Genomic DNA, 26,528 nt, shown 5'->3' on the forward strand with positions numbered 1-26,528 from the left:
TAGCTGTCTTCAGCAAAGTCAGTGGCGGTGCCTTTCTTATCTTACTAGGGCATCCTCTAATTCTCTTGTCATAACATCTTATCATGCTGTATTACAATTACTTGCTTACTTGCCTGTATTCCCCCAGTAGATTGTCAACTCTGTACCTTCAGGTACTGTAGACTCTCCAATGCTGTGAGGCTCAGTGTCAAACTTTGAGTCTGGTGCATAACAGATACCAGTTTCTAGTACATATGCTTTATCAAGTTAAGGACATACTTTTTTGTTTCCTGTTGTTTTTGAATTCTTAGTTTGCTAAGATTAAAAGAAATTTATTAATCTGTTAATTAAATTTTATTAAATGTCTTCAATTTTGAAGAACAGTTTAAAAAATATGAATTACAGTGATGGATTTTCTAATGTTGAACTGTTTTTGCATTCCTGGGATGAGTCCTACTTGCTTATAGTATAGTATGATAGACTTCATTTGCTAATTACAAAAAGAGATTTGGGCATATGATTGGCACCTTTTATTTTTGGCTTATTGTTTATTGGCTAGTTTGCCTGCAGTAATGTTTGTTCATTCAGGATATATTTTCTGTGTGCCTTTAATAAGGCACAATACCAGGCTGTGCAAAATACAGAAATTTCTGACTTCTATATTGAATCCTTTAAAGAAAACTTTACATTGTCTCAAACACATTTTTTTTTGTTTGTGGTCAAAACATGTGTTTTTTTAAAGTAAATTTAAAAAATATTAACATATAATGTGTTATTTGTTTCAGGGGTACAGGTCTGTGATTCATCAGTCTTACACAATTCACAGCACTCACCATAGTACATATCCTCCCCAATGTCCATCAGGCAGCCACCCAATCCCTCCCACCCCCCTCCACTCCAGCAACCCTGTTTGTTTCCTGAGATTAAGAGTCTCTTACGGTTTGTCACCCTCTCTGATTTTGTCTTGTTTCTTTTTTCCCTCCCTTCCCTATGATCCTCTGTCTTGTTTCTCAAATTCCTCATATCAGTGAGATCGTATGATACTTGTCTTTCTCAGATTGATTTATTTCGCTTAGCGTAATACCCTCTAGTTCATCCACATCATTGCAAATGGCAAGATTTCATTTCTTTGATGGCTGCATAATATTCCATTGTATATATATATACCACATCTTCTTTATCCATTCATCTGTTGATATACATCTAGGCTCTTTCCATAGTTTGGCACTTGTGGACATTGCTGCTATAAACATCGGGGTGCACATACCCCTTCGGATCCCTACATTTGTATCTTTGGGGTAAATACCCAGTAGTGCAATTGCTGGGTCGTATGGTAGCTCTATTTTCAACTTTTTGAGGAACCTCCATACTGTTTTCCAGAGTGGCTGCACCAGCTTGCATTCCCACCAACAGTGTAGGAGTGTTCCCCTTTCTCTGCATCCTTGCCAACATCTGTCATCAAACACAATTTTGTGTCATTATTTGTAAAAATTTAAAATTGGCTACATAATAATTTATCATATTGATTTATTCGAATTCACTTAACCATTCACACCATCATGAATGTATGGTTTCAGTTTCATTTTTTCACAAAAGCAGAGACTGAGACAGACTTGAATGAAGGTAGAGTATTTAGGATATGATCCCCAGCAGTGGTACTGAAACAACATGGAGAATGATTTAGGGAAGCAGAGATGAATTACTAAGGTAGGTAGCCCCTGCTGTAGGTAAGGGGTTTCATTCTACCAGGACTCCTAGGAAGTATGCAGCATGAATTGTCCACATGTAGTATAGCATTCATTGCATGAGATACTATAATTTATCTACTCACCATTGATGGGCATTTAGATCATTTCTAGCTTTTGGCTATTATGAATAATGGTGTCGTGGATATTTATAGACATATTTATGTATGGACATGTATTTCATTTTTCTTGGGTAAATATCTAGGACTATCTGGTTTACCTTTTTAAGAACTTTCCCGACTATTTTCCATAATGGTTGTACCATTTTTCATTCCTACCACCAGTGAATGAGAGTTCCGTTTGCTCTACATTTTTGCCAACATGTCTTTTTTTTTTTTTTTTTTTTAAAGATTTTATTTTATTTATTTGAGAGAGAGAGAATGAGAGACAGAGAGCATGAGAGGGAGGAGGGTCAGAGGGAGAAGCAGACTCCCTGCCGAGCAGGGAGCCCGATGCGGGACTCGATCCAGGGACTCCAGGATCATGACCTGAGCCGAAGGCAGTCGCTTAACCAACTGAGCCACCCAGGCGCCCCCCAACATGTCTTTTTAAATTTTAGCCGCTCTCATAAATGTGTACTAGTACCACATTGTGGTTTTTTATTTTAATTTCTCTAAGATGTTGAACATCTTTTCATGTACTTGTCACCTAGATATCTTCTTTGTTGAAGGGCCTGTTCAAATCTTTTGCCCATTTTTAAGCAGGATTTTCATCTATTATTGACCTATAAGATTTTCTTTTATGTTGTAGATACAAGTCCTTTGTTAGATTAATGTTTTGCAAATATTTTCATCAGTCTGTGACTTAGATTTTCATTTTTTTTTACCATGTCTTTTGAAGAAGAATAATTTTTAATTTTGATCAAGTCCAATTTATTGATTTCTTTCATGGTTTTTAGTTTTTTTAAAAAGATTTAATTAATTTATTTGATATAGAGAGAGTGAGAGAGAGAGCACAAGTGGAGGGGGAGGGGTAAAAGGAGAAGGAGAAGGCTCCCTGCTCAGCAGGGAGCCTCAGTGGAGCTTGATCCCAGGACCCTGGGATCATGACCTGAGCTGAAGGCAGATGCTTAACCGATTGAGCCACCCAGGTACCCCTTATGGTTTATAGTTTTTGACTTTTTAAGAAACCTTTGCCAAACCCAAGGCACTAAAAGTTTTTCCAGTGTTTTCGTCTAGAAATTTTGTAATTTTAGCACTTACATTTAGGTCTATGATCCCGTTTGAATTAATTTTTATATGTGGCATGAAATAAGGGTTGAGGTTTATTTTTTTTTGCTCATAGCTATCCAATTGTTTCTTACCATTTGTTGGAAAGATCTTTTCCCATTGAATTATCTTGACAAACTTTGTTGAAAAGCAGGGGGCAATAAATGTATGGGTCTATTTCTGGACTCTGTTCTGTTTATTGAGGTATTTTATTTGTCTGTCTTTTTAAATAAGATTTATTTCTTTATTAAAGAGAGAACGAGGGCGCCTGGGTGGCTCAGTTGGTTAAGCGACTGCCTTCGGCTCAGGTCATGATCCTGGAGTCCCTGGATCGAGTCCCGCATCGGGCTCCCTGCTCGGCAGGGAGTCTGCTTCTCCCTCTGACCCTCCCCCCTCTCATGTGCTCTCTCTCTCTCATTCTCTCTGTCTCAAATAAATAAATAAAATCTTTAAAAAAATAAAGAGAGAACGAGAGCACGTGCATGAGCAGCAGGAGGGGCAGAGGGAGAGGGAGAGAATCTCAAGCAGACTTCCTGCTGAGTGCTGAGCTCCACTCAAGGCTCAATGTCATGACCCTGTGATCATGACCTGAGCTGAAATCAAGAGTCAGACACTTAACCGACTGAGCCACCCAGGCACCCCATGTATCTGTTTATCTTTATGCCAATATCACACTATCTGAAAACCATAGCTTTTTTTAAATTTTAAATTTTTTTATTTGAGTACAGTTGATATACAATGTTATATTAGTTTTAGGTGTACAACATAGTGATTCAATTTCTCTATACCTTATGTTATGCTCACAAGTGTGGCTACCATCTGTCACCATACAATGCTATTACAGTATCATTGACTATATACCCTATGCTGTGCCATTTATTCCGGTGACGTATTCATTCCATAACTGGAAACCTATATCTCCCACTCTCCTTCATCCATTTTGCCCATCCCCCCACTCCCTTCCTTCTGGCAACCATCAGTTTGTTCTCTGTATTTATAGATCTGATTCTGCTTTTTGTTTGTTTATTCCGTTTGTTTTATTTTTTAGACCCCACATATGAGTGAAATCATATGGTCTTTGTCTTTCTCAGTCTGACTTATTTCACTTATCATAATACCTTCTATGTCCACCCATGTTGCACAAATGGCAAGATCTCATCTGTTTTATGGCTGAGTAATATTCTGTTGTAAAAATACTACATTTTCCTTATCCATTGATCTATCATTGGACACTTAGGTCGCTTCCATATCTTGACTATTGTAAATAGTGCTGCAATAAAACATAAAGGTGCATATATCTTTTTGAATTAGTGTTTTCATTTTCTTTGAGTAAATACCTAGTAGTGGAATTTTTGCATTGTATGATGTTTCTATGTTTAATTTTTTGAGGAATTTCCATACTCTTTTCCCCAGTGGCTGTACCAATTTATTTTCCCACCAACAATGCATGAGGGTTCCTTTTTCTCCACATCCCGACCTTTTGATTCTAGCCATTCTGATAGGTGTGAGGTGATACCCCATTGTGGTTTTGATTTGCATTTCCCTGATGATTAGTGATGTTGATCATCTTTTCATGTGTCTGTTGGCCATCTATGTGTCTATTCAGATCCTCTCCCCATTTTTTAATTGGATTGTTTGGGTTTTTTTGGTGTTGAGTTTTGTAATTTCTTTATATATTTTGGATTTTAACCCTTTATCAGATATATCATTTGCAGATATCTTTCCCCATTCAGTAGGTTGCCTTTTTGTTTTGTTCATGGTTTCCTTTGTTGTGCAAAAGCTGTTTATTTTGATGTAGTCCCAATAGTTTATTTTTGTTTTTGTTTCCCTTGCCTGAGGAGACCTATCTAGAAAAATGTTGCTACCGCTGATGTAAAAAAAATTACTGCCTGTGTTCTCTTATGGATTTTATGGTTTCAGATTTCACATTTAGGTTTTTAATCCATTTTGAGTTTATTTTTGTGCATGGTGTTAGAAGTGTTCTAGTTTCATTCTTTTGCATGTAGTTATCCAGTTTCCCCAGCACCATTCATTGATGACACTGTCTTTTCCCCATGGTATGTTCTTGCCTCCTTTGTCATAGATTAATTGACAATATATGTGTGGGTTTAATTCTGGGCTCTCTACTCCATTCCATTGATCTATGTGTCTGTCTTTATGCCAGTACCATACTGTTTTGATTACTACAGATTTGTAGTATATCTTGAAATCTGGAATTGTGATACCTCCAGCTTTGTTTTTCTTTCTCAAGATCGCTTTGAGTATTTGGGATCTTTTGTGGTTCCATACAAATTTTAGGATTATTTGTTCTAGTTCTGTGAAAAATGCTTTTGGTTTTTTGATAGGGTTTGCATTGAGTTTATAGATTGCTTTGGATAGTATGGACATTTTATCAGTATTAATTCCTCCAATCCATGAGGATAGGATATCTTTCCATATGTTTGTATTGTCTTCAGTTTCTTTCATCAGTGGTTTATAGTTCAGAGTATAGGTCTTTCACCTCCCTAGTTAAGTTTATTCCTAGGTATTTTATTCTTTTCAGTGCAATTGTAAATGTTTTTCTTACTTGTTTTCTTACTTTCTCTTTCTGCTACTTCATTATTAGTGTATAGAACTGTTACCAATTTCTGGGTATTAATTTTGTATCCTGCAACTTTATTGAATTCATTTATTACTTCTAATAGTTTTTTGATGGAGTCTTTAGGGTTTTCTATATATAGCATCATGTTATCTGCAAATAGTGACAGTTTAACTTCTTCCTTACCAAATAGATGCCTCTTATTTCTTTTTTCTTGTCTGATTGCTGATAGGACTTTCAGTGCTATGTTGAATAAAAGTGGGGTTAGTGGACATCCTTGTCTTGTTCCTGACCTTAAAGAGCTCTCAGTTTTTCACCATTGAGTATGGTGTTAGCTGTGGGTTTTTCATTTATAGCCTTTATGATGTTGAGGTATGTTCCCTCAAACCCACTTTGTTGAGAGTTGTTATCACGAACAGATGTTGAGTTTTGTCAAATGCTTTTTTCTACATCTATCGAGTTGATCATATGATTTTTATCCTCAATTTGTTGATGTGGTGTATGACGTTGATTTGCAAGTATTGAACCATCCTGCATGCCCAGAATAAATCCTATAGGGATTTATTGTTGATTTATTGTTGATTGTGGTGAATGATCCTTTTTTTTTAATTTAAATTCAATTAGCCAACCTATAGTTCATCATTAGTTTCAGATGTACAGTTCAACAATTCATCAGTTTCATATAACACCCAGTGCATAACATCACGTGCCCCCCTTAATGCCCATCACCCAATTACCCTATCCCCCCCCCAAACTCCCCTCCAGCAATCCTCAGTTTGTTTCCTATAGTTAAGAGTCTCATGGTTTGTCTCCCTCTGTGATTTCTTTCCATTCCGTTTTCCCTCCCTTCCCCTATGATCCTCTGTGGTGTTTCTTATATTCCACATATGAGTGAAACTGTGATAATTGTCTTTCTCTGATTGACTTATTTTGCTCAGCATAATACCCTCCAGTTCCATCCATGTTGATGTAAATGGTAAATATTCATCCTTTCTGATGGCTGAGTAATATTCTATTGTGTACACACACACACACACACACACACACACACACACACACCCCACATCTTCTTTATCCATCCATTGATGGACATCTCAGCTCTTTCCATAGTTTGGCTATTGTGGATATCCTTTTAATGTATTGGTGAATGTGGTTTGCTATTGAAAACTGTAGCTTTATAAGAAGTCCTGGAATCAGGTTGTGTAAGACCTCTAAGATTGTTTGTCTTTTTCAAATTCATTTTGGCTACTCTAGATCTTTTGTATTTCCTTATTAATTTTAGAATCAGCTATTCAACTTCTATGAAAGAGCATGCTGGGATTTTTATTGGGGTTGTACTGAGTGTAGAGATCAATTTGGGAAGAACTGACATCTTAACAGTATTTACTCCTCCAATCCATGAACATGGTATATCTGTCCATTTATTTAGGTCTTCTTCAGTTTTTCTCAGAAATAGTTTGTTGTTGTAAGATATCTGTCTTGTACATTTTTTCTCAAACTTTTCTCTATTTATTTTTTAATGATATTGTTATTGTAAATGATCTAGCCCAGTGCCTGGCACACACAGGGTAGACACTGGGCAAATGTTTGTTGGAAGAACAAGTGAATCAATGAATAAAATATATAGGTGGAAATTACCAATGTAAAAGTCATAACTGCTCATTTTCAGGACTTTTTTCCTAGGATTCTGCAACATGGATGCAAGAGTGGAGAAAGCAGATGGGTGATACAATCTAGGAATTGGTGGGAAAATGTGTGCCTGTTTTTGAATCTTAGAAAATGGTAGGACAGAGAGGCAAGACAGGGATGCTAGAAAGAACAGACATGAAATAACTAATCAAAGGGAAGTTTTTTCTATGACGTATTTAAGCTATGTTTCTAATTTGTAGGAACTGGAACTTTTCAGCGTTTTCTTTGGTATTTCTCATGTAGCTTTCTGCATCTGTACAAATTTCCTCCTCTACTTTTTTCAATATACCACCACCCCTGACTGCTTCCTGGTTTTCTTTTCTTTGTGGTGACTTTCAAGATCTTTGCTTTAGCTAGGAACAGAATCTGATTAGTTTTGCTAACATAATTTTATCTGCTTTCCAAATTCTGTGACCTCTTGTTGACTGTGAGCAATATATTTTAATTTCTGTAGATGACAGTAAAATGCTTGTGAGCTGGAGTTATACTGTGTGTGTGCTTGGAGAGTCACTAAACCACTCTGAGCCTCTGGGAAGACCTCCCCTCTTCACTCTAATATGCTGTTTATAGAGATGATGCCCTCTTGGTCTCATATCCCATTCCATATTATACACCATCAACGTGACAGTAGTGTGTGATCATAATTTGTGTTCATGTTGTCTCAGCTAGCTTATGAAAAGATAAGCCCTTTGCCTTTTACCTTTATATTCCTATGAATACCTTGCATACTTAAATATTTTTCTTAGGACATACTGTGTCCATGTTATTGAATTAAGATAATGCATGGAAGGCACCTACTACAGTGACTGGCATATAATAGGTATTTAGTAAACTATGTGAAGAGCATTCAGTCAATATGGGGAATGTTGCTTATTTCCTCACTTTTTAATTGACCCCCTCCTCCTTTCTCATATTTAGGTCTTCTCATAATTCCACATTTTGCCCTTTGCCTGATTTAGAAACCTATTTATCTATTTTTCATTTTGAGATAATTTTTGACTTACAAAGAACTCACAAAAATAATACAAAGAATTCCCACACATCAACTGATATGTTCTCAGTTCATGATATCAAGGAGACACATGATATCCTTTATTGGTGTTGTTAATTTTGATCATTTGGTTAAGGTGATGTCTGCCAGATTTCTTTGCCATAAAGTTACCATTTTTTTCCCTTTGCGATAAGTATCTGATGGGGAAATACTTTGAGTCTATGTAAATATTTTGTTTCTTATCAAATTTTTACTCCCTAACTTTAGTATCCATTGATGATTCTTTCCTGAAACAGTTATCATGGAGTTTGCCACATAGTGATTTTTTGATTTCCATCATTTCTACTTCTATTATTTGACATTTTGCTCTAAGGAAGAGGTTTTCCTTCTCCTTCATTTAGGTAGTTTTTTTGTTTGTTAATTTATATCAGTATAGATTCATGGAATCTTATTCAACGAGTTATGATCCATTAGAATCATCATTATTTGTTTTGTTTTTTCCATCTTCTTAAACCATGCAGATGGTAAAATTGGATGGGTGGCAAAGAGTGTGGGAAGAGAAGGCTTTGAGTACTGTTACAGTTAGAGGTATGTCAAACAGCAAACCCCAAGGATAAGCATTTATGTGGTTTATATCAGCTTAACAAGGACCATTATGAAATAAAAAGTGGTGTAGATTATGCTGAAATATATTGGTTCCTCTCTGTTGCAGGAAATAAAAAGGGTCAGTCAGAAGTAGTTTAATTGTTAAGGTCACTACAACTTCCCTTACCTTTTAGCATGTGGGGATGTTTGTTGTTTTTGGGTAAACTATGAAGTACATTGATGAAAATAAATGGAGAATGAAATTTCAGTATCACTCTCATGGCACAAGATGGCAGCAGTCAGCCATTGATTTTGCAGCCATGGGTTTTTGCAGCCTCTAGACTTAAATTAATGGTGTCTTGTTTTTGCAGGGACTTCAGTACTAGTGCTAATAATATTCAGATTGACAAAACCAAGCCTCTGTGGCACAACTATTTCCTATGTGGATTTAAAGGAATTCAGGTAAATCGGTTTATAAATCAACTACTAGCTGTTGAACTTATAATGTGTATTATATATCAAGATTTATTTTATTTACAGTGTATTTTTTGTCACATTTCAATGCTAACTCATGTTTCTATTCTATATTGCTAATTTGCATATTAGTGATGTTCACAGGGGGCAGTAGTGGCTGTTCATAAATCAGTTGCATCTGATGAAAATCTTTCTCTTTTTAAAATCTTTGTTCAAATTTTCTTTTGAAGGATACAGTTTAGTAATATATTTGTTCTAATCATATGTAGGTATATACTGTAGTAGGATTTGGTCAGAAGCCCTAGGTTTGAATCCGAGCTCTACTTAGCTGTGTTAATTCAACCTCTTTGTCAGGTTTGTTATCTGTATAGTGATGTCTTTCCTCTGCAGCAAAGAGTTGTTACAAGGATTACACAGTGCTTGACACATAGTAAGCATTCAATAAATAAACAGCTAGTATTGTTATTACCACTTCAGATGGGGTTAAAAAAAAGATGTAGTGAAGTGTATTAGAATAAGTATTTTCCTTAGAAACACTGAATAATTATCGGGAACATCTCTAATGTCATGGGCAAGAATAAGATAATGAAATATTTCTACTTTTTCTCCAAATTAAAAAAAGTATAAGGACAAAAAGAAAATTGATTTGCTAAATCAGTTTGATTTGTTAAAATCCATGTTTTAGAGAGCTTGTGTTCCTACTGTCTGGTGGTCCTATCTGAAGCTTTGTCACAAGTAGCCTAGGACTCAGTGACCTATCCATTCAAGGAAAGCATCACATTTATTTCTGATGTGTACTCCTGCACTCGAATTATGGTGGTTCTGGTCTTAGAGTTCCTGCATTCATTTCTTCTCTCCCTTCCTTCACCTTTTCTTTTCTTTTCTTTTCTTTTCTTTTCTTTTCTTTTCTTTTCTTTTCTTCCTTCCTTCCTTCCTTCCTTTCTCTCTCTTTCCTTCCTTCCTTCTTTTCCTTTTTTCTTCCTTCTTTCTTTTCTTTCTTTCTCTTTTTTATTTTTCTTTCTTTTTCATCAAGACACATGGTAATAACTTATGGGAAGAGGTATTGGCAGCTTTTAAATCTTCAAGTTATTTGGCTTATCATATGCATTAGTGGGAATTACAGTATTTGGAAGGATTTGCCTGGCAAATGCAATTTGATCTTCCTTATAGCAACATGCCTTTTATAGCAAATGGGTAAAGTGACCTAAATACTGCTTGTTGCTTTGTGTTGTTTTTGAGAATTTGAGGTCTTAAAGCTTTCTTTTTTGGTTTGACAACTTAATGTGCAAAAGTAGGTTTGTACAGCGAATTTTTGGCAGAGAAGTAATTTAAATGTTATCCTGTTTAGAAAACTTCAAATTCAAATACTAGAAAATATCAGAGGATAATCTGTTTATATTAAATTGAACATGTTATCCTTTTGGGATAGAGCTATTACAGAATTTGGCAAAATCCATTTACGTTTTTGAATCTGTTGTACATTTTAATTTAAACATTGCGTGATAAGTTTGTAAGTATGATTCACATTCAAGATACACTGTGGATCAGTTTATGATTAAATATATAGCATTCTCCAAGGATTTTTTTTTTAAACAAGCTGTCTGATGTTCTGTATGAAAGGGCATTGGCAGCAGCAGTGTTTCAATTTAAAATTTGTTTGTATTTCTGGAAAGGAAATTTTTAGATGACTTGAAATCAAGAAGAGAAGTACATCCAACAGAATCTCTTTTTTTGTGGTTTGTGAGTTTTGCCAACATAGGAAAAAAAGGACAAAAAAATTAAGGAAAAAAAACCAGCCTTTAATTTGCAGAGTTTTGTTGTTACTTTAGTTATTCTAACTAGTTTATTGAAATTTCTCCCTAGAATAATATGTATGATGAAATGCATAATTATGTAATATAATAGTATTTTGTACTTTGGTCCTGAGCTGTTTGAGTAATTTGCAAACATGATGGTGTTTTTTCTTGAGGAGGTGACCTTGAATTTATTTTTAATCCTAAACCACAAAGGTTAATTATGATATAATATCATCTTAAGTGTCATCCTAGATACTCATCTAAGTATCCCAGAGATATCCATCTTTAGATCAGAGTCTCATTATTTCTTTGGGTTTTCCTAATTGTAGAAATAAGGGTTTCTCTACTTTTAGAGTCTGTGTTCTCATTTGTGGCTGAATTCTAATTTGGCTGTCTTGAAAGCTACCATATGGCTTAACTGTATCTATAAACTCTAGTAAAAATCTGGATTTCCTCATATAGCTGACTTACATTAAATCATAGTGACAGTATGCTGGCCTGTGTTTCTGACTGCAGTGGAGAAGTTCTCAACCAGAAATCAGAGACCTGGGTCCTATCCCCAGCTCCCTATATGTAATGTTGGAAAAATTTTTAATCTTTTGGTGTGTAGGTTTTTCCATAAGTAAAATGGAACTGAAGAGGTTGAGAACACTTTTTCTTCAGAGAAACTTCTGAAGAAATACTCAATAGAAACAAGCCACTGCTTGGTGTTAGACTTTTTTTTTTTAATTTAATTTAATTTTATTATGTTATGTTAGTCACCATACAATACATCATTAGTTTTTTTGTTTGTTTTCTAATTCTAACAGAATAACTTTTAGTTATTTTAAATTTTTAGTATTCAAATGTTTATATACAGAAAAGTAAAGATTACATTATAATGGATGTTTATTCCTTGCTTTAACACTTCCTAACATTTTGCTGCATTTACTTTATCCCTTTTTTTTTTAACATTTGCTTAGTATCTTAAGGAAGTTTATATTTTAAAGCAAATTACAGACATCATATATAAAAATATTTTATATTCTATTTTTATAACAGCCTCTTGTTCCTTTTTTGTAATTTAATTTAATTTTATTATGTTATGTTAGTCACCATACAATACATCATTTGTTTTTGATGTAGCGATCCACAATTCATTGTTTTCATATAACACCCAGTGCTCCATGCAGTACATGCCCTCCTTAATACCCATCACCGGGCTAACCCATCCCCCAACCCCCCTCCCCTCTAAAACCCTCAGTTTGTTTCTCAGAGTCCATAGTCTCTCATGGTTTGTCTCTCCCTCCAATGTCCCCCCCCTTCATTTTTCCCTTCCTTCTCCTAATGTCCTCCATGCTATTCCTTAAGTTCCACAAATAAGTGAAACTGTATGATAATTGACTTTCTCTGCTTGACTGATTTCACTTAGCATAATCTCCTCCAGTCCCATCCATGTTGATGTAAAAGTTGGGTATTCATCCTTTCTGATGGCTGAGTAATATTCCATTTGTATATATGGACCACCTCTTCTTTATCCATTTGTCTGATGAAGGGCATCTCGGCTCTTTCCACAGTTTGGCTATTGCGGACATGGCTGCTATGAACATTGGGGTGCATATGGCCCTTCTTTTCACTACATCTGTGTCTTTGGGGTAAATACCCAGTAGTGTAATTGTTGGGTCATAGGGTAGCTCTATTTTTAATTTTTGGAGGCACCTCCACACTGTTTTCCAAAGTGGCTGTACCAACTTGCATTCCCACCAACAGTGTAAGAGGGTTCCCCTTTCTTTACAACCTCTCCAACATTTGTTGTTTCTTGCCTTGTCAATTTTTGCCATTCTAACTGGTATAAGATGGTATCTCAATGTGATTTTGGTTTGAATTTCCCTGATGGCTAATGATGATGAACATTTTTTCATGTGTCTGTTAGCCATTTGTATGTCTTCTTTGGAGAAAAGAAGCATTGATTTTGTATCCTGCCACATTACTGAATTGCTGTATGAGTTCTAGTAATTTGGGGGTGGAGTCTTTTGGATTTTCCACATAAAGTATGTTATCTGCAAAGAGAGAGAGTTTGACTTCTTCTTTGCCAATTTGAATACCTTTTATTTCTTTTTGTTGTCTGATTGCTGTTGCTAGGACTTCTAGTACTACGTTGAACAATAGTGGAGAGAGTGGGCATCCTTGACGTGTTCCTGATCTTAAGGGAAAGGCTCTCATCTTTTCCCCATTGAGGATGATATTCACCGTGGGTTTTTTATAGATGGATTTTATGAACTTGAGGAATGTTCCCTTTATCCCTATACTCTGAAGAGTTTTAATCAGGAAAGGATGCTGTATTTTGTCAAATGCTTTTTCTGCATCAATTGAGAGGTTCTTCTCTCTCCTCTTACTAATGTGTTCTATCACATTGATTGATTTTTGAATGTTGAACCACCCTTGCATCCTGGGGATAAATCCCACTTGGTTCTGGTGGATGATCCTTTTAATGTATTGTTGGATCCTATTAGGTAGGATTTTGTTGAGGATTTTTGAATCCATATTCATCAGCGATATCGGACTGAAATTCTCCTTTTTGATGGGGTCATTGCCTGGTTTGGGGATTAAGGTAATGCTGGCCTCATACAATGAGTCTGGAAGCTTTCCTTCTGTTTCTGTTTTTGGAAACATCTTCAGGAGAATAGGTATTATTTCTTCTTTGAACGTTTGGTAGAATTCCCCAGGGAATCTATCAGGCCCTGGACTCTTGTGTTTGGGAGGTTTTTGATCACTACTTCAATCTTGTTACTGGTTATTGGCCTATTCAGGTTGTCAATTTCTTCCTGTTTCAGTCTTGGGAGTTTATAGGTTTCGAGGAAGGCCTCCATTTCATCCAGGTTGCTCAGTTTATTGGCATATAGTTGTTGATAATAATTTCTAATAATTGTTTCTATTTCTTTGGTATTAGTTGTGATCTCTCCCCTTTCAATCATAATTTTATTAATTTGGGTCCTTTCTCTTTTCTTTTGGATAAGTCTGGCCAGTGGTTTATCAATCTTATTAATTCTATCAAAGAACCAGCTTCTAGGTTCGTTGATCTGATCTACCGTGTTTCTGGTTTCTAATTCATTGATGTCTGCTCTAATCTTAATTATTTCTCTTCTAATGCATTGCATAGGCATCATTTGTTGCTTTTTCTCTAGTTCGTTAAGGTATAAAGTTAGTTGGTGAATTCGGATTTTTCTATTTTTTTGAGTGAGGCTTGGATGGCTATGTATTTCCCCCTTAGGACCACCTTTGCAGTATCCCATAGTTTTTGAACCGATGTGTTTTCATTCTCATTGGTTTCCATGAAATGTTTAAGTTCTTCTTTGATTTCCTGGTGGACCCAAACATTCCTGAGCAGGGTGGTCTTTAGCTTCCAAGTGTTTGAATTTCTGCCAAATTTTTTCTTGTGATTGAGTTCCAGTTTTAAAGCATTATGGTCTGAGAATATGCAGGGAATAATCTCAATCTTTTGGTATCAGTTGAGATCTGATTTGTGACCCAGTATGTGGTCTATTCTGGAGAAAGTTCCATGTGTGCTTGAGAAGAATGAGTATTCTCTTGTTTTAGGGTGGAATGTTCTGTTTATATCTATGAAGTCCATCTGGTCCAGGGTGTCATTCAAAGCTCTTGTTTCTTTGTTTATTTTCTGCTTAGATGATTTGTCTATTGCTGAGAGTGGATTATTGAGGTCTCCTACAATTAACGTATTATTATCAATATGACTCCTTATTTTGGTTAACAGTTGGCTTATGTAGATGGCTGCTCCCATCTTGGGGGCATAGATATTTACAGTTGTTAGATCTTCTTGTTGGATAGACCCTTTAAGAATGATATAGTGTCCTTCTGTGTCTCTAACTACAGTTTTTAGCTTAAAATCTAATTTGTCTAAGAATTGCTACCCCAGCTTTCTTTTGAGGTCCATTGGCATGGAAGGTGGATCTCCATCCCTTCACTTTCAGTCTGGATGTATCTTTAGGTTCAAAATGAGTCTCTTGTAGACAGCATATGGTTGGGTCCTGTCTTTTTATCCAATCTGCAATCCTGTGCCGTTTTATGGGAGCATTTAGGCTGTTCACGTTGAGAGTGATTATTGAAAGATATGAATTAATTGTCATCATGTTGCCTGTGAAGTCCTTGTTTCTATAGATTGTCTCTGTAAATTTCTTTTCTATATCACTCTTGGGGTCTTTCTCCTTTTATAGAACCCCCCTTAATATTTCTTGCAGGACCGGCTTAGTGGTCACATATTCTTTCAGTTTCTGCCGGTCTTGGAAGCTCTGCATCTCTCCATCTGTTCTAAATGACAGACTTGACGGATAAAGTATTCTTGGCTGCATGTTCTTCTCATTAGTACCCTGAATATGCCCTTTCTGGCCTGCCTGGCTTGCCAGGTCTCTGTGGATAGGTCTGATGTTATTTTGATGTTCCTCCCTCTGTACGTAAGGAATCTCTTCCCCCTAGCTGCCCTTAAGATGGTTTCCTTGGTTCTAAGATTTGCAAGTTTTACTATTACATGCTGGGGCATTGGCTTGTTTTCCTTGATCTTAGGAGGGTTCTTCTCTGCCTCTAGGACACGAATGTTTGTTTCATTCCCCAGATTAGGGAAGTTCTCAGCTATGATTTGCTCAAATATATCTTCTAGTCCTCTCTATCTCTCCACCCCCTCAGGGATCCTTACTGTTAGACTTTTACAGTCATATTGTATTGGGCTGTGCTACATGGAGATTTAACCTGCCTCACTAATATTGTGTATTTCTTGTCCTGTTACTCGAGAAATTGAATTATAATTGTTTCGTTTGTTCAAATCAATGAGTGTTCAAGAAAAAGATCATTCAAGGCAATTTTAGGAAATGGATCAATAGCTTTTTGTTGAACAAAGTAAAAAATAATCTTCAGATTACCGAACCCTGTGGCCAAGAACCATTAAATGAAATGTCATGTATAGACTCAACTAAATTGAATTGCACAAGTAGTTTCTATAAATAGCATAAGTCCATTGATAAATGTTTGTTCTCTGGGGAATGAAAGAATGTTTTGCTACTCCTCGAATCCAACACTGAAATTACTAGCACTATTTTTCCTTCTATTCTTAGGAACACTTTGGTCTTAGCAACCTGACTGGAATGAATTGCTTGGTAGATGGAAACATCCCACCAAGTTCTGGACTCTCCAGCTCCAGTGCTCTGGTTTGTTGTGCTGGCTTGGTGACACTCACAGTGCTGGGAATGAACCTATCCAAGGTAACCAACTTGAATGTATTAGCCTCACAGAACTCTCTCTTTCTAAAGCCATTAGTATCTGAATCTCAAAATTATAACATCTTACTTTGATTAAAAACTCTGTCTTACCTGAAAGGACTCTATACATGGGCAGGCACTGTAACCTAACAAATTAATAAGTCCTGCTTGTGATAAACTGCTATAAAGTATCTGATACTTTGCAAATAATGAGCAGATCTGTGAATAACTGTATTAAAATGCTCTTATGTTCTTACATTAAGTGTGGAGTTTGAGTGCATGGATATCTTTTTGGATCACCTCACTAACAAGTTCAGTTTAGACCAAGAAATTGTAGGCCTCATAGTTGGACCTGCTTATTTTCAACCAAAACCTTAAATTAAATATTTGACAGGCACTGGGTAAAAAGGGTAAAGACCAGGCAATAAAGGAACCGAACAGCATATCTGTTTATACCAGCAGGTTAGTCACTGAAATAAACTTAAAAAAAAATATTGCATTACAAAGAGGAAATGCTTATTTAAAGGAAACATAAATCCTACAAAAGGTCAGAAAGCCTCAACTTTACAAGTTCACATAAATCTCTGACTTTGCAGTTCAGAGCAGGTGTGCTCAGCTTTAATTAATGCTTTGGAGTTCTGGTTCAAACAAAATGTTATCATAGGTTCTTTTTTATCCCATGCACATATACTACCACATTTATAGATGGTTTGGGGAGGGCATTAGGCAGATCAAGAGAAAGTCAGCCACATGCTTGGTCTGTCTTCGCCTGTTTAAACTTTCAGTTTGAAAATTTTATATGTAAGAGGAAAAAGAGAAATAAAGGAGAAAGCAAAGGCTCAGATAGAGTCCTCTTTGGCTGTCATGTGTAAGTATACATTGGTTAGCCCTTCGTAAGCTATGGCTTATTTGATGGGAAGGGCAACTTACTTGTTTTTCGTTTATTGGGAGGAAAGAAAGCAAGGGAAAAAAAGTCCATATGTGAAATGTGCTTCCACTGGTACTATGTTTAATCTAATGGTTTATTTGTTTATTCATTTGGTCATCATTTAGCCATTATTTATTTAGTGGCTACTTTGTACCAGGTAATATTCAAAGCATTGGAGCTATAATAGGTCCAGTTTTAACCCTCACAGTGCTTATGATCTGAAAGGGGAACAGAGATAAGTAACAGGCAACTATAATAGAGTGTGATAAGTGGATAAGTAGTGTGCTATGGGAGCACACTAAATGCAGATTTAGAGAGCATGGGACATCTAAGCTGAGACACAAGGATTTGTAGATGTTTGTCAAGAAATAGTGATAGCATGAAAACACTGGCAACATAAATAGGCATGTATCAGTGGAGGGAATCTTATGTGGGAATATCTAGAGTAAGAGTGATCATAGATTGTTGGAGGAACCAAAAGGGGCTTAATTTGGCTGGAGTACTTTGGATGACAGGGTAGGAGACCAGATGATGGGGCTTGTAAGCCATGTTGAGGAATTTGGGCTTTATCTTGATAGCAGTGCTCTGGTTTTTAGGAAGAGGATATCATGATCATACCTATATTTTAGAAAGATCACTTTGGCTCTATTATAAAATCTAGATATGAGGGTAGTAACAGTATTGGTAGTAGGGAAATGATTTGGTCTAGGGAAATGGTGGAGAGAATGGAGAGACCTGGATCATAGAATTAAAGTACATCTCAGACAGAATCAATAAGACTTGGTCATTGGGTATGGGGATGAGGGACAGAGATGAGTCAAGGGTTTACCCAGGTCTCTGCCTTGGTGTGATTTGTTGGAATAAGGAATATAGATGAAACTGAAATGTGAGACTACATCAAAATAAAAAGCTTTTGCACAGCAAAGGAAACCATCAACAAAAGAAAAGGGCAACCTACTGAATGGGAAAAAATATTTGCCAATTATTTATCTGCTATGGTGTTAATATCCAAAATATATGAAGAACTCATACAACTCAATAGCATAAAAACAAACAATATGATTAAAAATGGGCAGAGTGTCTGAATAGACATTTTTCCAGAGAAGACATACAGATGGCCAACAGACACATGAAAGGATGCTCAACATCACTTATCATCAGGAAAATGCAAATCTAAACCACAATGAAATATTACTTCACACCTGTCAGAATGGCTAGTATCAAAAAGATAAGAAATAAGTAGTTGTTGGTGAAGATGTGGAGAAAAGGGAATCCTTGTGCACTGTTGATGGGAATGTAAATTGGTGCAGCAATTATGAAAAACAGTATGGATGTTCCTCAAAAAATTAAAAATAGAGCTACCATATGCTCCAGCAATTGCATTTTTGGGCTTTTATGTGAAGAAATTGAAAATATTAACTTGAAAAGATATATGCACCCCTATGTACACCGAAGTGTTATTTGCAATAGTAAAGGTACAGAAACAACCTAAGTATCTGTTGATGGATGAATGGATAAAGAAAATGTGGTATGTATGTACAATGACATATTAGTTAACCATAAAAAAGAATGAAATCTTGCCAATTGCAACAACATGGAGGGAACTTGAGAGCATTGTGCTAAGTGAAATATGTCAGACATGAAAAGACAAATATGTATGATTTCACTTGTGCAATCTAAAAAAATTTTTTTAATGTTTTATTTTATTGTTATCTCTTTTAGAGAGGGAGAGAGAGGTAGGAGGAGGGGCAGAGGGAGAGAGAATCTCAAGCAGACTCCATACCCAGTGTGGAGCCTGATGTGAGGTTTGATCTTACAACCCTGAGATCATGACCTGAGCTAAAATCAAGAGTTGGATGCTTAACCGACTGAGCCACCCAGGTGCCCCTAAAATTTTTTTTTAAAACCCAAGCTAATACGTAAGAGAACAAATTAATTGTTGCCAGAGTGGTGGTTGGGGGATGGGTGAAATGGGTAGAGGGAGTCAAAAGGTACAAACTTCCAGTTATAAAATAAATAAATCATGGGATGTAATGTACAGAATGGTAACTATAGTTAACAATACTGCATTGCATATTTGAAAGTTGCTAAGAGAGTAAATCTTAAAGGTTCTCATCACAAGACAATAAAATTCTGTAACTATGCATGGTGATGGTTGCTAACTAGACTTATTGTGATGATCATTTCACAATATATACAGATATCAAATCATTATGTTGTATACCTGAAACTAATATAAGTTTGTTAGTTATACCTCAATTAAAAATTTGAATAAAAAATAGCAAATATACTTTTATCAGAACTAACTCCACAGCAATTGTGCAAGACTGTTGAATCACAGATCTGTACCTCTGAAACAAATAATACATTATATGTTAAAAAAAGAAGAAGAAGAAGATAGCAGGAGGGGAAGAATGAAGGGGGGAAATCAGAGGGGGAGACGAACCATGAGAGACTATGGACTCTGAAAAACAAACTGAGGGTTCTAGAGGGAGGGGGGTGAGGGGATGGGTTAGCCGGGTGATGGGTATTGAGGAGGGCACGTTCTGCATGTTGCACTGGGTGTTATGCACAAACAATGAATCATGGAACACTACATCAGAAACTAATGATGTAATGTATGGGGATTAACATAACATTAAAAAAAAAAAACTGACTCCATTGCCGAAAGGGAACAATATGTATATCCTAGCTTTCCCTGTTAGTCTAAGTTGCACTGACAATGCTTATATTTCATAGGGGCTTAGCATCATTATTTAGGAGAGTTTCTTTGCTGTAGTGAGATAGAATCTTAATTGAAAGGAAGCCTGATTTGCTCAGAGTCTTTATAGTTAAGTGCCTATTGTTGACATAGAACGCAAGAACTCAATGTACTTTAGAGAAGAGCTAGTTCAAAAATTTTTTAAAACTGATAATCAGTGTCCAATAAGAAACAAATGGCACACAGGTATAAATGAAGACAGTTTAATAAAGAGACTATTTACAGAGATGTGAGTAGGGTCAGGGGAACCAACTAGGAAGAGTTCCCTTGTGAAACCAGAAGCTATCATACTTTAGGAGCTATGACTGTAGAGTAATGTTGCCAGAGATGCAATGAGGCAGTGAAAGAGGGAAGTGGGTAGGAATGGCAGTGAGTGGGAATGGGCAAGGGGAGTTGTCCATAGAGGTCAGTCTTCTGGGGTACAGAGAAGTGTGAGAATGGAGGGGCAGAAAGGCAAACAGAGAATAACCAGCCTATCTGATAAGAAAGATAAGTCCCACAAGAGATCGGTGACTAATCTCTCCCAATTGATGTATAATTCCCTTCCAGTTAATATGTACATCCAGTAGTCCCTGTTAAATTGCAGATATTAATTACTGCAAATGAGATATGGTAAGTAGATACGGAATTTGTTAACTTATTAATAAATGAAATGTTATATGTCTGAAACCACTAAAACAAGATGGCTAGTCACCCAGAAATTCTGGAAGACCGAAATTATAAATGAGAAGGAAACTGGCAGAAGAGAATATGGTGTAATAAAAAGACCTATGAAATAGAAAAGGCTAGAGACTTCTGGTTTCAAGATGCCAGAACAAAGAACATATCTACTTTTTCTTTCCCCAACCCTCACTTGTTTTTCTTTTCTCAAAAAAACCATCCCCAAACAATAGGGAAAGCAAGAAAATGGAGGCATAGGTTTCATCTTTGGTAAATCAAGGAGACATAAATAACCCTAAACGACAAGATACAAAGATGGAAAATAGGTGGAAGGATGGTGCATGACTTAGCAGAGTAAAGAAAGGTCAGAGCCAAGTGCTGTGGAAGGAAGTACAGATGGAAGGCAAGCTGATTCACAGCTGTCTGGAAAGGCTTAGGAATTAGAGGCACCCAGTACCATAGAAAGTAGGGTGACATGGTGGGTGGGAATCTATTTGAAAGCTTTTATGAGGAGAAGATAGACCTTCAGAGCCTACTCTTAACCCCCTAAGCAAGGAGACCATTTTCCCCCACTTTTGCAGGAATCTCTGGAGAAACAATCAGAGATAGTCTGGCAACACTGAGCAGTGTTCTCATCCTGCCTTTCTCAGGCAGGATGAGAATAGAATTGAAAACTGGGGGATTAAAGGACATTCTAAATCTGAACAGTGAAATTCCCAACTCCCTTCCTGTTCTCAGCTCTAGTATACCGGCAGCCTTACCATTCCACATCCCACTAGGAATACTGGAAGATCCTTCTCAGAAGAAATGGAACCATCCTGGAGAAGAGACCTATAGATATTGACATTTGGTGACTTTCTCCCACAAAAATTCTCCAGCTACTCTATGACCCGATTACAGGCCCACTTACAAATAACCTTTCTAGTGATTCACTCTTAAATACGATAGGGTATCAAAAGATAATCAGACTTTGGAAGAAAGCCTCCAACATGAAGCACACAAACAACCAAAGAAACAAAAATTTAAAAAGGTACTCAGAGAAAACAGAGACAATTCTTTGAAGAATGCTTCAAAGAAGCCATGATAGGGGTGCCTGGGTGGCTCAGTTGGTTAAGCGACTGCCTTCGGCTCAGGTCATGATCCTGGAGTCCCGGGATCGAGTCCTGCATCGGGCTACCTGCTCAGCAGGGAGTCTGCTTCTCCCTCTGCCGCTGCCCCCTCTTGTGCTCTTTCTCTCTCTCACTCTCTCTCTCAAATAAATAAATAAAGTCTTTAAAAAAAAAAAAAGAAGCCATGATATCCTCAGAGAGATAAAAATAAAATGTTGAAGAAAGAACAGAGTTTCATTTTTTGAAAAGGACCAAACAGTAAGAGCTTTTGAATATTAAAAATATGATAGCTAAAACAGAAGTTTCAGTAAAAGGATTGGAAGAACTCTCTGATAAAGTAGGGAAAAAAAGAGAGGGACAATAAGAGAGAGAAATATAGGAAAATTTGTAGATCAGTTCCAGAAATTCTGTATCCAGCTAGTAAGGAGAAAAAGAGAAAAGAATCATTAGAAAACTATATTTAAAAAAAATAATATTTCTCTAAAGTGAAAAATGAATTTGCAAATTGAAAGGTGCTCATTGGGTGTTCAGCATAATAAATGAAAATAAACAATTTTTTGTTTTAATTTTTAAATTTTTTTTTACAAATTAAAAAAATAAAGAGAAAAAACAAATCAAAGTACATCATCTGGGAACCTTGAAACTTGAATGTTAATAGAAAACACACTAATGGCTGATTGAGAAAAGAGGAGAAGAGAAAAGAAGGGAATGAAAATTTATCAAAAATAGTTTTGGAAGATAGAAGGCAACAGAGTAATGTAATGAATTATAATCTTTTGAGTTATAATCTTCAAAATATAAATGAATTCTAGCTTAGAATAAATGAATTGATCAAGTATAAAGATAGAATAAAACATTCTCAGACATGCAGCATAAAAGTCTATAGAAGGTAATCCACCAAAACTAGGGAATAAACCAAGAAAGATGACATGGGAACTAGGAAATGGTAAATCCAATACAGGAGAGAGGAGTTGGGTATTTATAGAACATTGGTTAAGGGAAAACCCAACATAACACCCATGACACCCAGAAGCTTAGGGAACAGTACAGATTAGAACCAGAAGAGGGAGGGAAAAAATGGAATTGATAAATATTATCAGGAAAACAATAACAACAACAACAACAAGTGGTAAATCTGACATGTTTGACCATGTGGAAAAATGGATTGAGAATGATTTTACAGAGTTATTGTAGGGAATAGGAAGGCTTAGCTGGACATGCAAATACAACTAAGCAAATGAGGAAATTAGGCAATTATTAAATATAGGAAAAACAAAAAAATGTTCCAGAAAGGAAATCAATAATTTTTCATGACTTGGCTCATAACACTAGCCTCAATTATAAATACACTGAATACTGATTTAACCAAAAATTTTGGCATAAATTTTTATGGAGGAGCCATTTTAACAGAGACTAAGGAGTGAGCACAAAAGGGAGGTAGGGAAAGGAGAGTCTAAGAGAGCTAAAATCCTTACTGACCCTAATATGAAGGCTGTAGATAAAGTTTAAAATGGAATAATGAGGAGATAGCATTTTACTCAGCTTTTTTGATAATTTAAAGCAAGAGCTAAGAGTGGAAAGTGTTTGACTCTGGGCATGCTGCATTGGGGATGGGGGTGTGAGCAGGAGAGTTATGGACTGCTTTTGGTTTAAGCCTTGTAGCTCCTTTGATTTTTTAGGTTATGTGCATATATCCCTTCTGCGAAAGTAAAAATTAACTGAGATTAAAGAAAAAGATGGCGAGAAGGGGTGAAAGGAATGAAAAGGTAAGGGGGGGGAGAACTGGAGGGTGGACATGAAGATGCAGGAAGGGATTCAAGGCATCATAGTTAGAGATTAAAACAGAGGAGCTGTTGGGGCAAGACCAAATCAGAACAGCTGAGGGAGAAGCTTGCTGATGGGTTTTGGGTGAAAGGATCCAAGAAAATACAGGCAACTTCCACTTAACATGAGTCCATTCCAAAACTCAGTTGTTCTGCAAAAAATCATAGGCCTAATTCTTATTATTTTAAATAGGAGAAATTATAATGCATTACTCCTCAACTCAGAACCTCTACCTAATTTCCTACAATGTTACAAAAACACAGTAAAAATTCCTCTATGTAAGTAACACAGAAATACAATGAAAAATAGGTAAAACAATATTCTAGAACATGAAACAATTAATTTGGTTGTTAAGAAGCAGTTACTTTACACAAAATAAGTTCTTTGAATAATTAAAATAGACTACATTTTGAAAACAAAAAACAAAACAAAACAAAACGAAAAAACAAGCAGTTACTTTACTTAGTAGTACATTGTATGTCTTCTCCGAGGACACCTGGTAACCCAGTATTCTGTACACTTATTTTGTTAACAATGTTGTTTTTAAGCTTAAGGGTGTAAAAAATATATATATACATACACACACACACACATATATATGTATATATATATATATATATATTACATAAACACCTTTCAAAAAGTGTTGTATTGAAAGATATATATAGTCTATGAAGTTTGAGTATCAAAAGCCAAGTGTTCTATCAGGAAAATGTGAGGCGGTGAGACATTCTGTAAAGTATGCCTGTACTTTTTTAGCTCAGGATTCAAGTTTCTCTAGACTTGTGTTCAGTTTCTGTCTTTCTTGAATTGTCCTTGGAGGCCAAGAGTGAAAGACCAAGTTCCTTTTAAGGATCTTAGATTAGATATAGGGGGCTGGCTCGGGAAACAGGTTGCAACTCTGGAGGCTAGCCTTGGATAGTAAGGTGTGTTAGGTAGACTTCTACCCACAAATTCTTCCCTCTGCTGGGGTGGGATGGGGTGGGGTAGGGTGTAGACTCTGAATTCAGGAGATGCTGGACTGAGTAAGTGATGTTCAGAAGACCCACTCTGGAGGAATGAGGGGTATAATAGAAGAATATAGGGCTGAACTACATCCTCATGTTAAAATCTAAGGAGGAGAAACCCCCTAAGTCTGTGGCTGATGAGGGCTGAAATGATCAGCAGGGAGCTATGGGGTTGGAGGGCATTCTATGCACAGTTATCTTTTGGCATTTGTCAAAAATACAATTCATGTGATGTAACCTGGAATATGGATTGGGCATAAAACTTTCCCTTGAGAGTTGCTGTCCACTGAGGAAACTGGAGAAGCTCATGGTTAGGCATCAAGAATCCTGTTTGTTATTGGGAAGCTTGGAATGTAACAGGAATAACACTGGATTTATGAGGGTGGGCTTCCCAGAGAAGATAGGCTTTTCATCCACAGTATAAACTTCCTATCCGAAGTCTTGGAAATAGCATTCGGTGACATTTACTGAACACCTACCAAGTGCCAGGCATTGTTCTAGGAACCAGAGATACAGCTGTGAATAAAGTCGGTGAAGCCCCTGCTTTCACGGGACTTACGTGCTGGTGTATGTGGTGATAGTAGGAGATAATGAATAACTAAATAAATACAGAATATCAGCCAGGGCTATGAAGAAAAATAGGCTGTAGTGAGGGGAAGTTGCTATTTTAGGTGAGGAGTCAAAAGTCCTTTTTAAGGAGGAGCCATTTTAACAGAGACTAAGGAGTAAGCACAAAAGGGAAGCAGAAGGAACAGCACATGCAAAAGCCCTAAAACTAAAGCATGTTCATCATGTCCTAGGAATAGCAGAGGCCAGGGTGGGGCAGTGTGGTGAGAGGGCAGGGTGGTGGGAGGTAAGCTGAAGAGTGCTGCCCAGAGGCCACATTACCACATTGTGTAGAGTCTTCTTTGGATTTCATTCCAAGTATAATAGAAGGCCTTTGGAGGGCTGTGAGCTGAGGTGTCAAGATGTGATTCATGTTGCTTTGAGTTTCTTGCAGTTGGAAGTAGTATGCTGTACCTTATGCTGACCAGGGAGAAAATAATCTATAAGATAAACAAAAAAAGAAAAGAAATGGTCAATGCCCTTATGGAACTTAAATGCACATAGTGGGGTACTAACAGAAGACTTCTTAATTGAGCATTTAACTCATACAAGGTATGAGGTATTTTATGTGTAAATGGAGAACAGGGTTATAAGAATGGCTACTTGGTGTCGTTAAATGGGGAAGTTTTCAAATAAGTGGTAAGTTCTAAAAAAGCAAGGGGAGGCTGTGTCTTGACACAGTACTGGGAGGGGCCTGGGGCATTTCAAGCAGAGTGAACCTTTAAGTGTATTATAACAGTTCTCTGAGCCAGACTGATTAAAATGTGTCAGCCAAGGCCTAGAAATTCCTATGCTGCCTCATGACATTCCTTTTCAAAATTTTATGTGATGTCATACAACTCTTCTAGTTGTTTAAGTCCCTCAACAGGGTTAGGTAACTTAATTTCAGGGGCAAGTTAATTGTATAGACATGGATTGATCCTCTTTCAGAGGAGTGTTTTGGTATTTGAAATCCATACTGTACAAGGGATCTTTGAGGTTCAGAAGCAGAGTAAGTGAATTGCTCAACATTTTGTGCCAGATATGTCCAAGTTTTTATTTCCTGAGTTTCCCTGAGAAAATTTAAGGGTATATTTTTCTCTGCATATAGCTACATTTGAGTTAAATATTTCTTGGCCTTCAGACTGAGATCTTGTCCTTAAAAAGTAAAGATAAGGTCTACATGAAAATGAAAAGAATCTCACAATTACACAAAAGTTTAAACACTGATGAGAATGTTTTAGTAGCAGTTTGCTACATGATATAAGAACAATCAGAAAACAATTTGCACTGTCACTAAAATTATGTTTAGAAGTCCATTGAAGGATGTTGTTTCAGTTTGCATAGAATAACAAAACCTCAT

At 36.5% G+C, this 26,528-nt stretch overlaps 1 protein-coding gene across 2 annotated transcripts in view; it reads left to right on the forward strand.

Moving 5' to 3' along the window:
* The window catches only part of GALK2 (galactokinase 2), a 118,703-nt gene that overhangs the window by 21,031 nt on the left and 71,144 nt on the right, over window positions 1-26,528 (forward strand). For both annotated transcript variants that reach the window (XM_044917858.1, XM_021693811.1), the window contains exons 4-5: window positions 9,147-9,237; window positions 16,148-16,294. In XM_044917858.1, the coding sequence (XP_044773793.1) occupies window positions 9,147-9,237; window positions 16,148-16,294 (238 nt within the window). The remainder of the gene's footprint in view (window positions 1-9,146; window positions 9,238-16,147; window positions 16,295-26,528) is intronic.

The sequence above is a fragment of the Neomonachus schauinslandi genome, chromosome 9, assembly GCF_002201575.2.
Source record: "Neomonachus schauinslandi chromosome 9, ASM220157v2, whole genome shotgun sequence".
NCBI lineage: Eukaryota > Metazoa > Chordata > Mammalia > Carnivora > Phocidae > Neomonachus > Neomonachus schauinslandi.